The sequence below is a fragment of the Lynx canadensis genome, chromosome B2 (genome assembly GCF_007474595.2).
Source record: "Lynx canadensis isolate LIC74 chromosome B2, mLynCan4.pri.v2, whole genome shotgun sequence".
NCBI classification, from domain to species: Eukaryota; Metazoa; Chordata; class Mammalia; order Carnivora; family Felidae; genus Lynx; species Lynx canadensis.
This window is the reverse complement of record NC_044307.1, coordinates 89597807-89614247: the sequence shown is the minus strand read 5'-3', so window position 1 is coordinate 89614247 and position 16441 is coordinate 89597807. Positions and strand designations below refer to the sequence as shown.

The window sequence follows — 16441 nt, the reverse complement described above, 5'->3', positions numbered from 1 at the left end:
TGGGAGGCCTGCATCAATTCCAGCTAAGCTGCCGGTGGTTGGTGCCAGAGTTGCTGTTGCTGCTTTATGTGTGTGTGACTGGTTCTAAGTGTATGATCCCAGTATTCTCTTCTCGACTAATGCAGGCTGCTATAAATGACACCTAGAGAAAGATGCTATAAATGTCAAGAGGTTGTAAGACGTTAAAGAGCTGGGGTGGGGGTGGCGGGGGGAGGGGGGCAGTGGTTCACTGGAGTACTGGGCTGACCCTGGCATCACAGCGGAACTACAATCGCTGCGACTACTGTTGCTGGCGCTGGAGGCCCTAATGATGGTTTTAGCCACCAGCCAGAGGTTGAACATCCAAAAAAAAAAAAAAAAAAAAAAATCCCGTGCAATGGTAGCCCTGATTTAAAGCTAATCAGAATCCATGGTTCCCTTCCTAGATAACGCAATTGAGATGGCTATTTTTTTTCCTTCCTCCACAATGATAGACATAAGGCTGCATCATTATTTTTTAAGCTACATTTTTTTTCCTGAACAGTCACAGCAGAGGCCTCGGGGAGCGCTGGCAACAGCCGTTCACATCGGTCTTGCACTTTATACACTTTCTGGTACGTTATTTCAGTTGAGCCTTACTTTAAATCCTGTTGGAAAGAAAGGGGGTATTATCCTCATTCTGCAAAAGAGAAGGACTGAGGTCTGGAGGTGTCCGCTGACCTCTCCTAGGCTGCTCACACCTAAGTGCAGAGCTCCTACACAAAGCAGGTCTTCTGACTGCAGGCACATTGTCAGCTCCCTTAGTACTGCGGCCTTGGCCTCGTCTGGCTCCTTATCACGTTGCTGGGATAACAGAAGAGGGAGGAATCACCATTCGTGGGGAAGATGGCCTACAGTGTGGGAGAAGGACTAATTCACTGGGCTCCGAAAGAAGCAAAGTTCATCCATTTACCGAGTTGCTACTTTGGTAGTTTATTTGGGGGAGGGGTGTTCTTATTCTGGAAAGCTCTTCTATGGATAGGTCTCTGTTCAAGTGACAGCTAGAAACTCGCTTTTGAAAACTAAGACTGGGGGCGCCTGGGTGGCGCAGTCGTTAAGCGTCCGACTTCAGCCAGGTCACGATCTCGCGGTCCGTGAGTTCGAGCCCCGCGTCAGGCTCTGGGCTGATGGCTCAGAGCCTGGAGCCTGCTTCCGATTCTGTGTCTCCCTCTCTCTCTGCCCCTCCCCCGTTCATGCTCTGTCTCTCTCTGTCCCAAAATAAATAAACGTTGAAAAAAAAAATTTGAAAACTAAGACTGAACAAACCTACTATCACAGGTGAAACCTAGGCCGAATTAAAATAGCATTTACTGGGGCTCCTTTTTTCCCCCCGACGAAGCATCCTATTATTAACCATTACTTCTTACCTAGTATTCTGATGCCCCTCAAAGCCTGGGGCTTCTCTGAGAGACTGAACACTTGCCAAAGTCCAAACACGTAAGGATCATAGGTTGGGGAGCAGTTCTTTCTTCTTACCTTTATTTAGGGGAACCTTTCTGGTATAAATGTATGGTCTTTGCAGATGAAGCTTTTCAAGTCGGTACTCAGGAACTACCTAGAACCGGATGTTTAGAGACCTTCGTATGAGTCATATGTACAGAGTCACCTTCGTAAGTGTTTGGCTAGGAGGAGTTGAGGGAAAGTACGAGTGGAGAGGGAGAGAAAGAGGAGGGGGAAGGCAATTCTGAAACAAAACATTCCAACAGATTGGGAGGCTGTAAAACCAGGAGTCATTCCGAGCCGATGCCACTGTGGGGCGCCAAAGTTCTACTCGGCTAAGGCCTGCGGCCGTGGTGCGAGGTGCGAGGACAGAAGTCGCGGCGAACAGATGCACTGGGGGAAGAAAAGGGGGAGGAAGGAGGGAAGGAAAGGAGAGGAGGGGTGGGGCTGGGGTGTCCTTTATTCTCCAGTTAAACCCGCCGGGGAGATTTTGTTACATAACAAGTCTGTGCGTGGTGGAGGAAGACTTTGTTGGAAGGAGGAGAGAAGGCGGGTGTGAATGGGGGGAGGGGGGGAAGATCCTAGAAAAGAAGACAATCTCAGACCACTGGGCTGACCAAAGAACACAGACGCTCCTCTTCGCCTCAGAAATTCTCGGGCTTCTTCTCAAACTGGGGCCACGACCTCTTTTAAAGGGGCGTGTGAGGGAGGAAGATAGATTAGGAGAGGATCTGCTTGCTCCCCACAAACACTCCGGCCTCCCCGCCCCTTCCTCGCCTCCCCCCACCCCTGTTTGGGGGCTGTCGCCTCCGGGAACCGGGGCTCGCTCTGTCTCCTCCAGGGCGCTGCAGGGCGGCCCAACTCCATCTGCAGCCCCCGAGGACTCCTCAGCCGGGATAAAGGGCGGCCTCCCTCCGCCTGCGAGCGTCCCGGATGCTCAGCCGTCAGCTGCCGGGCCGGGAGGCGCTGATTTCATTCCCGCGCGGCTTTCGCGGCGGGCGGCGAGGGGCGGAGGGCGGGGGGCTGGCGGGGCGGGGTGGGGGCGGGGGGGCGGGAGGCTGCGGCCGAGACCCCGGGAGTCTGAACCGCCCGGCCCCGCCAGGGTTTATTACATCGCAGCCACCGGCAAAGGTTAGGAACGCGCATTCAGAGACGGGATAATCCGAGTTTAAATATTAACAGTAAAAGCAGAACCGGTGGAATATTTACCTAGAAACTGAGCAGATCTCCTTTTGCCAGGGGAGAGAGCGCGGAGGAGGCCGGGCTCCCAGGCCTGCGGCTCGGAAGCGGCGCTTCCCGGTGGCGTCTCCGGACCGGCCAAGACCCACCTCGGGAGCTTCCTCAGATTGTGCTTAAGGCGGGGAGGGCCGCTGACCCCCTCGCCCTGCCAGGTCGATCCGAGTCTGCGGGACTCGGTCCAATCTTCTGCTTTGTCATATTCTCCTTTTTAAGGGTCTCCCCGAGCAACACAAAAGGTGCAGGAAAGTGCGTTGGATCAATAGCAAAGATTGTTATTTAGATAACGAATTAATCTCCCTGTTATTATACTTTTATAGTGAACTTTGCACCCCTTCCATAAGAAAAAGGAATTTAAAGGGAAAAAAGTCTCAAACAGGATTAAGGTTTTAATTACAATTCCCTATCGAAATAGTATGTTTGATGAGCTGATCTTATCAATTAATAGTAACATTAAAGCCCAAGAAACAGATTCACGGAAAATATGCTTAAGGGCGTCTTTTAAAAGTAATCGCACCCAGGGAACCAGCGGGGCAGCAGGCCAGCGATGCGGCGCCGGAGCGGGTTTCGGATCCACGTCTGCCTGGACTCGGCCAGTGCCGGCGCGCATCTAGGGCTGGGCGGGGCGGGGCGGGGGCCCCGGCGCTGGGAGACGCGGCCGCGCGGGTGGGAGGGAAATAATAATAACAAACGCCTCTTCCAAGCTGAGGCCCACATCAAAGTTGGGGCCCCACAAGGGCCGTGCAGTTCACTGCGTTTGGGTCAGCGTTATATTCCAGGGGCAAATAAAGTAATTTGAACATGCACCAACAGTTTTCCATAAAATACGAGTTAAAAGAAGTAAGAACTAATCACTGTCTCCTCAAATCAAGTAGAAAACATTTCAATGCACTAATGAGTAATTAGAATAATAAGCCTCTGCCTATATGTGGTAAGACAATGTGTACAAACAACTTATTTAATGTATACTGGTAATCAGCGATGCGTGCCTGCTTGAATGCTTAGCGCAATAAAACTACCCTCCGTCCGCCCAAACAATCAAATACAAATTAGTTTAATGATTGTGCCTGCTGAATGTCTTAGAAATCCACAGGCAGAGGCGAGTAAATAGAAGCATCCTTGTTTGCGTGCGTCCTCGCCCGGGATGGCCGCGGGGCCCGGTGAGTGGCCGCAGGCTGGCGCGGCGGGAGCGAGCAGGAGGCCCGGAGCGCCCGGCGGAGGCCGGGCCAGGCGCCAGCACCGACCTGCGCCCCGCCAGAGCCCCTGCTTCCGTCCCTGGCCGCCTTCCCACCCCTCCTCAGCCAGCTTCCCGCCTCCCTGGCCCCGCCGCGCCCCCCAGGCCCCAAGAGCCCCTGCTCCCCGCCGGGCCTCTCCTCCTCCAGAGGCAAAAGGCCGTGCTAGAACTCCCAGCACCTGTCTACGAGGGCTTTAAGAACTGAGTGATCTCTTCCCATTAGGCGACTCCTCCCAGGAGCCTTGGAGGGCTGAGGCGTGGGGCCGTCCGGCCCGTGCTGTGAATGCCCAGACTGCAGAGGGGAACTCCGTGCCTCTGATTGTGGGGTGTGGCCCCTCCCCGCTCGCTGCCGCTTCTCTGACTTGGGAGGCTGGGGTGCCCAAGAAGGGCTCCCTGGTTCCCTTCGCTGGGGAACTGGTTTTCCTCCTGTACTGTCGATACAAGAGCGACTTTAGACCCAGCAGGGAGTCCGTTTCCGAGGGGTTTAGAGGTTCGTTTTCTTCCAAGCTTCAGCATTTGGTAGGTAGGTTCTTCTTCATTGGAGGCAGGGAGCTGAGGTCAGGAACAGCCAGAAGTTTGATGGGTGTGGGCTGAAGGGAACATGCTTCAGAACTTCGTTTGCCAGCTCTTGGCTCCTTTGCTCTACTCTTTGCCTCCCTCCCACTCGCCCCCCCAACAAACAAATAAACAAGAAAGGGCCAAATTGCTCTCCTTCCCCCTTTCCTCCCCAGTTTTCCAGCAGTTGCCTCCTCTGCCCTCTTCTCTTGGGGCACCTTCTCCCACGATTGCCTCTCTTGTGAGGAAAGCAAGGTCCTGGGCCCAACTTTGCAGAGTCAAGCGGAAAACCCGCGCAGCCACAAAGCTCGGAGATTCCCTGGCGCCTGGACCCTCGACCCTCGGTCACCTCTGCGCCCCATTGCATCTCTGCCCCAGCCGCACGCGCCCCTAGAGAGGCCCCGCCAACTCGCTGCGACTGTAACCAACTTTCCCGGGGGCGGCAGCTGTGCCCAAGGCATCTGCCCTCCCCCCCCCACCTCTACCTTCAGCTTCGGGTGGGAGAACCCACCACTCGTTGGCTGCCTCCCCCCCTCCCGACCTCCAGGGTCTCCTTGGAGAGTGAGTGCGATGGAATAGCCGGCGACGTCCGGGCTATCGACCCTCCCCGTAAAGATTCGGACGTCGGAGCCGCGAGAGCCGCAGAGTCCCCCGGTTCCTGGCAGACACTCTGGAGCTGTTCGCTGTCCCGGAACGAGGGCCGGGGATGGAGTACAGGGAATGCCCGGCTCCCCGCGCCTCTCTCCTCCCTGCGCCGGCAAGCTGGGCAGTCTGGGCCTTCCTTTCAGCGGCCTGGGCTTCCCCGAGGTGGGGGTGGCACCGCGGGGCTGGGGTGCCTCCTTGGGCCTGAGCACCGAGGAGAAGCGTCCGGCAGCACCCTCGACCTCCTTGGCCAGGCGCTGTAACAACTTTGAAGAAATATTTGGTGAAGGGAGCAAACAAACAAAAAGTTATTAATGTCGAGTCATTGGTCTCCAGAATCGTGCGCTGTGGAACGTAAAAATTCTTCTGCCGGAATGAGATTCTGAACAGAAGGAGGAAAGGAGCCCCCCCCCGCGCCCCTTTCCACGAGGATTTGCCTGAACCCTAAAGCCCAGTGATTTACAATGGCTGATGTGTATTATACACCCGCAAGAAACTTTTTTTTTTTCCCCACTCTCCTGCCAAACTCTGGCCAAATTTGTGTGTGTGCCTTACTCTCCCCCACTCCCCAAATTTAAACAACAAACCCAGAGGAAACACTGGCAGGAGGAAAAATATATGCCCCAAATCAAAAAGGATGCAGGTTCAAATTTACTCCACAGCGAGGTTTCCTACTGCTGTCGTTCTGCACGCCGAGAGTTAATCGTATACAATTTATAACAATCAAAATCCCCTCCATATTGCTCAGATGGGTCCTAATGCTCCCCTGTCTTTCTAAATCAGTGACAAGTGAGTCTTTGTGGGGCATTTATTTCCTTCTTTTTTCTAGATGACAGCTCCCTATTCTGAGAGCAAAGAGCTGTGTGCCGCCAGCTACAGACCACACTCCAGAGCCCAGACTCTTCACGTACGAACCGCATATGGAAGTTTTTTTGCCCCCCTCCCCCCAAATCTCAGACAAAGAGCTATAAAAACTCAGAAAGACGTGAAAGGAATAAACTTTAAGATATAGATGCACTTTTACTGGTGTATTAAATAACATTTCAGACATGTTTTGTTTTTTTTTTTTTTAAGAAATACATCTTAATGTTATCAACAACCAGAATTCTAACAATAAGAGGCCAGGGTTGTTTTGATGGGATATGATATTGTTTCTAAAACCTCTAACAGCTAAGCCAAGCAGAGTTGTTATTAAGGTAAAGGGAAAGTACTACATGATAAAGTTAATTAACTTTCTTTTTCTTAAAAAAATAAAGGAGGGAACAAATTTCCCAGCTTCCCACAAAACGTAAGAACAATGTGAAAGTATTCTGATTGTTTATCTCCATAACCAAGCGAAGGCTTTAAGAAAACTCAAAAGCCATTTTCTGGTCCTCCTGTACCCACCTCTAGATAAGGACGCATTGGAATAATTCTGGCCCAAGTTCTACAAAGGTGGGCAAGTTTATTCCACAGTTTTCTAGCTGAGAGGCAAGCCCCTACCACTTTTGCATTATTTCCTGTACTGAATCCAGCGGTGAGAATAGGTACCAGGAGCCCTGGTTCTCTCCTCCCACCATCTGCCCCCTGGTAAGAGATTATGCATCACTGAAAAAGTAAACTTTCCCGAATAGGGATCCTGTTGGTATAAAATTTAGCTGAACATCCCATTCCGTCATATTGTGAAGCTTCATTCATAGTACCTCCAGATGTACTTTCATTTTAAATAGACACTGTCCCTTTTGCCTCATTGAAATATACAAGCAGACCCAAAGAAACACTTTTACCTTTGACCCTCCCTTCACCATCCTTCTTTCTTTTTCTGTAAATGCTCCGCTCTTTATCTCATTCTTTAACTTGTCTAGGCATTCAATAGAATCTAGAACAGAGTTCTATAAACCGATTGAAAAAAAAAATCAACAAAGACAAATCACAGAAACCAGTGACAAAACGATTAATTTCTCTCCCCCAGAAACACAGCACTACCCAAGCTGCTTCCATAGTAAGGCAAAGGAAAGGCAGATGTATGCAGCTTAGAGATGCACAGGCACAGGTACCAAAGCACTCCCATGCCATCCCCCCCTGTCCCCCATTGTTGCTGTTGCATCTCTTTATTAGTTGGCTTTGGAGAAATAAGAAGATAGAAGGATGAGTGCCTTATGAAAGCCATTTCATCAGAACGTGTTGCCAACCAGTGTGTGGCTTTCACTGGTAGGAGCAGGAGGGGAAGGAGAGTGCTTTTGTTGCCGCCATCTGAAATATAAAGGAGGTACCTTCATGGGAACTGAGAATGTCTACAAGTGCCAAGCACAATGTTATTTGTGGCCATTCCCTCTATCTGACCTTCACACGACTCTCCCACATGATCCGTTCTCCCCCATCGTACACCATCAATTTGAAAAGTGACATATTTTGAGGAAACACAGGAGCTTTTTTCAGGACGGCCGCGTTCTGCATTATTGTCTTTGGGGAAAAGAAAGGGTTTGTCACTGTGGCTAGCCAACATCTTAGGGATGGCTGCCCCACAAATGTCTCCCAGTGGCAGTGATGGAGTTTTTTACGTTAGCGTGTAATACATTCCCCAAACCGGCAATGAAAGTGCCCGAGTAGCTTTCTAATCTGAACGGCAAGCATGGGTCAAAACCATGGCGTGTCCGTTTAACACGTGATGGTTTCCAGTCAGTAGCCCCTGTGGCTAAGAACAAAAAACGCCTTCTCAAGGTCCACTAAAATGCCCTGCAGAGGGCAGATGCTGCTTGTTTTCTGCCTACAATGGAGGAGGATATTGACCCAGAACTCAAATCTATATCCAGCTTAACATTTTACCCATCAGCATGTCTGCGGTCACAAAACACTTCTTCTTTCTGTCACTTCTCGTTCAGACTATTGATAAGATCATTTGGCTGAATCTGTTTGGGACCTGTGTAATATTGACTAGGAGTTAGAAAAGATGATCAGATGTAATAAGCCCAGAAACTACCTTTCAAAATGGACATTTATGCTTAAACCAGTGTTTCAAGGAGCACTCCAAATATATCAGCAAACTTGTAAACTAACCCAACACTGCTTGGATTTTCCACTAACCTTAAAACTGATTTTGGTAAGTATAATGCTCCATAGGAGACTATCTGAAACAATCTGTTATTAGCATCACAGCCTGAGTCTCTCCCATACATTCTTCTCTCTTTTTTTCTCTCTCTGTTTTAGAGCCTGTTTGCTTGCCTGAAGAGAAATAGATACTATTGTATAAACCATTGCAAAATTCATTCCCCCCACCCACCCCTGTAAACCTAACAGGAATAATATTTAGGTCCTACCTCTAATCACTCGGTAAACACACATCTTGCATATTGTCAGAGTTACTCTTTGTTGGAAGATATTTGTTAATTATTAAAAAGAATAATACCCTTAACTAAGCTTTGCTCTTTTAGATCCCAAATTATGTGAGGACAAGTGGGTAAAGATTAAAGTCCACCTAGTTGATTGATGCTCTCCAAAAAAGCACAATCAGTTAAGGTAAAGGTAACCTGGAAAGAAGATGTAGGGATATCTGCATATATTTAAAGGGGACAAACATCTCTCTGTTGGACACTGAAATGGCAAACGAATCAGAACTCAAACCCAATGACCATTTCAAATTAGTGCTATGGGCACAGTGACTGAAAGGTCTGGGACTGATAGTTTTTTGCAAAGAAAAGTGAAGTAGAATCAGAACAGTAGTCTCTCTTAAAAACAAACAAACAAAAAAGCTCTGAAAGTTATAAACATGAAACCTGGCAGTATACGCATAAAATTTATTCCAAAACTTTATGAAGTATAAAGGAAGGGAAGTATTTTACACACAACTCAACTCAGTCAGTATAAGGTCTAGGGTTTCCCCCCCCCCTTAAAACTTGGGCACCTATCTTTAAAAATAAAATAAAGATATTCAATAATTAGACACAACTATGAAGGTATTGTGCATTTCTGTTTTGTATGTAGATAATAAAATATTACTTTAACATAAATATATAAAGGATCTCTGCGTTTTTTATTTTCCCCACAAGCACAACCAAATGTACCAAAACAAAGTATTTTTAAAGAGACTGAACAAAAAAATTACATCCCCATATAGATTTTGCTCATCTACTCATTAAAGCTACAGAAAACAGTTTCCAGAACCTTTTGCTTTAAAAGAAATAAATATACATTGAGGCAGGCCACTTAAAAATGATATGAAAATATTTTCCCTGGGTAGCATTAAAAAAAAAAAAGAAAATAGACAAAGAAGAACATTTAACTATTCTGCCATTTCAAAGACAGATTATTAAACATATATACCTAGTGGTAAGGTTCAGTGGTAACTTTCTTCTTAGTAAACCCCAGAGAGTTAGAGGAGCTATAGACAAGTCCCCTGAACTCCAGCGTCTGACCTTACCCACTTGGTAATAAGAATCTGAAAATTCATTTCCTCCCTTAACCATTGGCTATTTGCCCTGCTCTGGATTGCTTCACTAGAGGCCAGTCCCCACACCTCAGGAACAAGCAGTGTGATACAGCCCGAAGCAGCAGCTCTGTGTCCATCTCCTCGTGACATTCGTTGGGGGAAATGAAATACAGGCAATAAATATGCCCATTCTAAGTCATCATTTATCTTGCAAAAACATTGAAAATGAAACAATCACAGGTGTTTGAAAAGACAATATAAAGCATATTTCCTAAACCTTAACTACTGAGTGCAATGCTAATCTGATGCTGAACCATAATTTTATGGTATTGAGAATTTAATTTTTTAAATAAAGATTTGCCTAATACTTAACCAGGAAAAAAAAAAAGCCCAAACTTTTAAGATTAATAAAAAGTGTTTCCCTTTTAGCGCCCTTTTGTGCTGATTATTTTTTAAAATATATAACTGGTCACAGTTTAATGGTATTTATTTTCAATAGTTAGAAGTTTTTTTCACCTACACTTCCCAGTAGAGTCTTTGTTATGGGAGTTAACCATTTTCCATCAAGATAAGGTAAAAGCGCACTTAAAACTATAACAAAGGGAGAAAAGGAAGGATAGAAAATAGCATTTTTCCCCCAGTTCATTTGGCTTTCCTTAGTGAAGAAGGGGGGAAAGCTGTCTAGGTTAAACTGGTATTTTCTGTGATAAATTATAGGAGAAGAAGGTGTGGGAACCTTAAATTTGATTTGATAAACAAATGAGCTAGTGAAGACAAAACCAGCCTAGAGTGGAGATATCCTCTGTATGCATATGGGTATTGTGCAGTAAAAAAAAGTCTCTGCATACACCATTAAGTTCCCAGATTATTTTCTTTATGTTAAAAAAAAAAAGCTATTAGAGGAACAAAGTTTAACTGCTGCTCTCAGCACAAATAATTCCTCATAATTAAGTTATTAAAACTGAAGGCAGAGAACTATACAGGGGTTTCTGAAGATATATATTTCCCTAGTTCTCTCAAAGTGCCACTTTCTGTTGGACGACTCTGGAAATACATTTATAACCTCCACATTTCCTCTGAGCTCTTTCACAATGGGCCCGCCTGATAAAATGAAGCAATCAGTCACTCACTATCGATTTTTCTTTTTCTCCCCTCCACAACCTCCCCCAGAAACACTGCCTGAAAATGAAGTTTACTTTGTGGCTGGTCACAAAAAAACCAATGCTTGACTCATTTTTGTATTCCAAACTGGACTCTTGCCTTGGATAAAGCGGGTAGACCATGCACGTTTCCTGAAAGCAGAGAATTATTTATTTTGTATGAAGCCAATCGTTTTTTGCTTTGGTAAAAGAAGCAACTAATGTTACACCAATGTTGGGGGGAGCCTGAAGGTAACCAAAGTTCACAAACAGGAAGAAGAACAAGGGGCAACACAAGAACGTTAGAAATGGAGAGTAGCCAAGAGCTGGCTTCAACTCTCCCTGCTGAATAAAACAACAAAACAAAACAAAACAAAACAAACCCGGCAATTTCAAAATTAACCGTGGGAGAAAGAAAAATACGTTCAATGAATTTGTTGGTGTAAACTTCAATTTTCTTGCAGTGCAAATTTATGCGGTTAAATTTTGACTACATCAAAGAACATGTGTATTTTTTCCTCCTTCCTGATGAGGATCCACATTAAATCAACACAGCAGAGCATGTGCCAACTCCGAGCATCAGGAAGCTGTTTTGTGTTTATCACGGTTTGGTGGATTTTTTTTTTCTTTTTGGTAATTTATTTAGTTTTGCCAGGTATTTAACTCAGTGCTTGCCATCTCTCCTTCTCTCTCTCTCTCTCTCTCTCTCTCTCTCTCTATTACACACTCTCTCCTCACTCTCTCTATGAGACACTCCACTCCATTGCCTGGGTACTAGCCTGTAAAGGTCAAAACACATCATTACACCTGCTACCGTTTAAAGGATAGTCCAGTGCCTTAGTTGCTTTCCTTATTATTTTTTTCTTTTTAAGGGACGGGGAAATAATAATTAAAATAAAAAGAACAATCAGAAGTTAGAGAGGGAACAAGGGGCCGGGAAAGGGCCGTGGACCGTAGGGGAGGGGGAGCCCCCGCGCTCTGCCCCTCCCCCCCGCTCGAGTTCACTGGACGGGCGTCTGCACCCCGTGGTGTGGTGGCGTGTCCCTACTCCCCCCGTACACATCCTCGGCGCCCGGCAGAGTCCCTCCGGGAGGGGTCATCCTTTTCTCTTTCTGTCTCCTGTTACAAAACCAAACTCTCACCACCTCCTTCTCCAGCTGTAAGCTGTCCGCGAGGGAGGTGATCTCCTGGGCCGAGGGCTTGGGGCATTTGAGGAAATGGCTCTCCAGAGCCCCCTTGACGCTCACCTCGATGGAGGTCCGCTTTTTCCTCTTGCGCCCCTGCGCTGCGATCTTGTCTATGCTCGTGGGGCTGCCCGAGGACGAGTCCGCCTCCTCCAACCACTTGTTCAACAAAGGCTTCAGCTTGCACATGTTCTTGAAGCTCAGCTGCAGGGCCTCAAACCTGCAGATGGTGGTCTGCGAGAACACGTTGCCGTACAGGGTGCCCAGCGCCAGCCCCACGTCCGCTTGGGTAAATCCCAGTTTGATCCGGCGCTGCTTGAACTGCTTGGCGAACTGCTCCAGGTCATCCGAGGTCGGCGTGTCCTCGTCCGAGTGCGGGTCGTGGTGCGCGCCGGGGTGGCCCGGCGGGCCCTGCGGGGGCGGCGGCGGCGGCGGCTGCTGATGCGGGTGCGAGTGCGGGTGAGGGTGGTGGTCGGCGTGGTGCGGCTCGTCGTGCGCGTCCCGCAGGCCGTGGTGGTGCAGCCCCGCCGGCTGCCCGCCGGCGCCCAGCATGCCGTTCACCGTGAAGCTGGGCTGCGAGTAGAGCAAACCGCCGTTGGACGCTCCCATGGAGGGCGGGAGGTGCGCTGCAGCCGCGGCGCTCCGCCATGCCCCGGGCCCCGGGTGGTGGTTGGCGGCGTGGTGCACCAGATGCGGCGGCCGCTGCTGTTGCTGCTGCTGTTGTTGTTGCTGCTGCTGCTGTTGCTGCTGCTGTTGCTGCTGCTGGTGCTGCTGCTGCAGGGCGCCTGGCCCGTGCAGCTCGTCGCCGCGGCCGCCCTGCTGTACCACCACCGAAGGCTTGATGTCCGGCTGGCCCAGGGGGCTGGTGGACCATGGGGAGCCGTCGCCGCCGCCCCCGCCGCCGCCCCCGCCCCCGCCGCCGCCGCCACCGCCCCCGCCGCCGCCGCCGTGGGACAGCGCGGTGATCCACTGGTGAGCGTGGCTGAGCGGGTGCCCGTTGCTCTGCAGCGCGCCGTAGTCGCCCTGCACCAGGCTCTGAGCCTCGCGGTAGCCCCCCGCGCCCTGCTGCATGCCGCCCGGCGGCTCGGCGTGCACGATGGAGGCGCTGGAGGTGAGCAGGCTGTAGTGGTTAGACGCTGCGGTCGCCATGACTCTCGGAGCCGGACTGAGCGCTCCGGTTAAAGGAGCCGCGCATTTGACAGTTACTTTTTTGCCTCGGGCTCCTCTGCTCGTTCGCTCTCTTCTCTCTCCTCTCTCTCTCCCCCAGCGGGCAGCTCCGACGCCCGCTCCGACGCCTTCTGTTGCTGCTCCTGCTATTACTGCTGCTGCCGCCGCCGCCTCCCGCCCGCCCTCGCTCTCTTTCTCCTCCTCTCCCTCCTTCTTGCTCTCGCTCACTCTCTGACTAGCTCCGCGCTCCCCCCTCTCCCTGCTCTCTCCAGCTCTCTCCCGCTCTCTTGGCAGCGCCAGCTCGCAGCGGCACGCGCCTGGGCCCCGCCCCCTCCGCCCCCTCCCATTGGCTCCGCGCCCTTTGATTTACGTGGATACCGCTAGCAACCTCCCAGGCCGGCGCCACTGATTGGCGTAGAGCTGCCCCCTCCTCCTCCCCCCCCGGGCGCCGAGTCCTCTCAGCCCTCCTCCAGTCCCCCCTCTCCACCCAATTCAGATTCTCTTAGTTCTCACCACCCCAGCTCTCCAACCCCGGGGCTCCTCCGCCCCTCTTGGATGGGCCCCGCCCCCCATCTGTCTCCCTAGCAGACGCGCGGTGCGCGCGGTGGGGGGGGGGGGGGGCGGATGGTGGGGGGCGGGGGGCAGCCTCAGTCCTCTTTCGACCACAGCCACTTGGAAGACTTGGGTGTGTGGGGGTTGTGGTGGCGGGGGGGGGGTGTGTGTTGGTCTACCTTCTCTTCCTGTTAGGGCTGGGGTTGGGGGTGAAGAAGGAGAGAGAAAAAGAAAAGCTGAGTCGCAGGAGCCAGGGGTAGTCCCGTTTTTATTCACCTTGGGACACACACACACACACACACACACACACCAGCGTTTCTTAAACCAAGAGTCAGAAGCCAGACTTGTCCCCCTGTTGAAGTCTCCTTTACCCCCACGGATAGAATTTCAATGTCCACGTGCTTTTTGCTTCAGGATGTGCGGACACTTTTGCCCCCAAATAAAGGTCCTTTCCCTCCCTTCCATCCCGCCGCTAGCACAGGCTCCCTTCCTTTTAGGTTCCAGGCCCAGTTGTCTCCCAGCCCCTGGGCGAGAGGACCCCATGAGAGGCAGGCTTAGCCTGCGCTCATCCACTAGTGAGAAACTCCTGTAAAGGCGCGGAACTGCCTGCTCTGACAGCGCAGCGGCCTGGACCGAAAACAAAACAAAACTCATAAAGTCTGTCAGATTAACTAACACACTGGGGCGCGCGCAGTTTTTGGCTTAGAAAAACCAGGAGTCTAGGCGGGAAGACCTTTGCCCTGTGTGAGGCCACAGAAGCGCTGGCAAGGGGTGCTCAGCCTCCGGGTGCGGTGGCGGCACCCAGGGCCGCTCCGGGAAGCCGAGACGCGGAGCTGTGTGCGCGCTTGCCTGTGCGGCTGGCTCTTCTCGATACAACTTTTCCGTTAGCTGCTTCCAAAGGGAGGAACGGTGTGTGAAGGAAAATGGGCTGATGCTAGGGGAATCTTCCTAATTAGTAACTTCTACGGACGCCAGCGGGTGGGGCTGGTCTAACTCAGCTCTCGGGCGCTCGCTGGCTAAGCTCCAGCTTAGCCTTCAGCCGTGAACTCCAGAGCAAGACTGCGGGAGAGTACACCGCGGCGCCGCTCTACTGGGCGCGAGCGCGTCGCTTGGTCAGTTCCCTAGCCACCGGGAGCAGGTGCCTGCCGCGGGCTTAGGAGCCTGCGAGCCTGGTGGGAGAGACTCAGGCGCGGACCCTGCCTGCAGCAGCGGGACCACCACGCAGGGCCAAGTGAAGGGCGCGGACACTGCCAAGAGAATCAAAAGTTGCTGCCGGGAAAAGAAAAAAAGACCCCAGGGAAAGTGACTTTCGTCCCCACCTCTCACCCTTGGCCCTGTGCGTTGTAGCGCTGGCGCTGCCGGGGGTGGTGGATTTGTAAAGGAAGCCAAAACAACGCTCAAGGGGAGCACTTTGGGGCCTCCGAGCATCTTAATCTAGACAGCAAAGTGGAGCGGGCCAGAGAATTCATCATGACTAACGAGGAACGAGCTCTTTGGGGAGTGGCTGAGTTGTTTATAAATCACCACGTTGAGCACCCGCCCGGGCAAGGCGCTTTGGCTGAGAATTTCCACGTGCCCTGTGTTTATGAGCGTGTGTGTGGGAGAGAGAAATGGTTAGGGGAGGGGCGAACCCACAGGCCGCCAACAGGACGGACCTGCTTCCCCCCACGCGCGCACCCGCGCGGCAAGGCGAGGACACACACGGAGTGGCGCTCAGTCCCAGCGCAAGCGCGGAGCCACTGCAGCCGCGCGCCTGGGGGCTGCTAGGAATCCCGTAACTTTGCCCGGTTAGGAAAAAATGAAAAAGTCCTAGCCTCGGAGCGCGCAGACTCGGCGGCTGGCGCTGGAGGCTCCTCAACAGGGAGCGAAGGGGCTGGGCGGCGGGCAGGACCGCCTCCTCACGACAGCGGCCCGGAGTTCCCGGCGCTGGGCGCGCGGCTCTCCTGGGGCTTTGGGAGCGCACGGGCGGCGTGCCAGCAGCGTCCCATCCAGGCGGGCCTCAGCCCTCTGCACACACCCCCCCCCCCCTCCGCCTCCCAGCTCGGAGAACTCAGAGATCCCCAGATGGAGGAATCCAGCCGCCAGGAAGGGCAGTGTCCGAATACTCAGCAGCTCACCCCCCCTTCGCCCTTTCAGGGCAGGTGTCTGCTCTTCTCTGGATTTGATTTCACATTTCTCAAGGGACAAGGCCCTCTGCAGCCCGTGGGGTGATACACTGAAGAGAAGACAGGGTTTCCAGACATCTCTGAGAAAGCCGAGGCGGCCGGGCTCGGAGTCAGTTTAAAGGTCTCTCCACCTGCCTCTTCTTCTGCCGCCTCCCCTCAACCCCAGGCTTTGGGCGCTCGGTTGCGGAGTGGGGGCAAGAATATGCTGCACGTGTACATCAAAACTTCCTGTCTGTAAAGGGACTTCACTGGGACTCTGATATCCATCCCACGTAGAGGTCCCGGGTCTCTACTCCACTCCGCCCCCACCCGCCCGCCCCCATTTTGCTGGCCGACGTTGGAGCCAGAACGTTCTCAACAGGGCAAGCGGGGTAGTTCTCCCGGATTAATACACCCAATAAATCCCCGGGAGTACACAAAGCAATGCCCAACCCCTGGGCCTCAGCCTCCGCACCCCACCCCCAACCTCGGAGCCGGGCCAATCGCCGGGCGGGCAGGGCTGGGCGCGCACCAGGGCTCTGTGTCCCACCTCCCCCCCCGCGCTTCCCCCGCCTCCCTGCTTGTCGCCGGAGGCCCGGCTGGCGCGAACGCCGGGTCCAGAGTAGCCTCGGCTTCCTGTCTGTCTCCCGGCGCGACTCTTCCCTGGGGCTCCGGGAACCGAGACTCTCCGGGGTTTTAGCTCCAGATGGGGGCTTCTTCATCTT

The 16441-nt window shown here is 51.9% G+C and overlaps 1 protein-coding gene across 1 annotated transcript; it reads right to left on the bottom strand.

Annotated features, from left to right (window-relative positions):
• Positions 1 to 10389: 10389 nt before the first annotated feature.
• Positions 10390 to 13205, bottom strand: POU3F2 (POU class 3 homeobox 2). Its single transcript, XM_030314591.1, has one exon. It carries the CDS (start codon positions 13000 to 13002, stop codon positions 11671 to 11673), a length of 1332 nt encoding a protein of 443 aa, XP_030170451.1. The 5' UTR covers positions 13003 to 13205; the 3' UTR covers positions 10390 to 11670.
• Positions 13206 to 16441: the final 3236 nt, after the last annotated feature.

Coding starts and splice junctions, on each gene's coding strand:
- POU3F2 (XM_030314591.1), bottom strand. CDS start 13,002: ATGGCGACCGCAGCGTCTAACCACTACAGCCTGCTCACCTCCAGCGCC.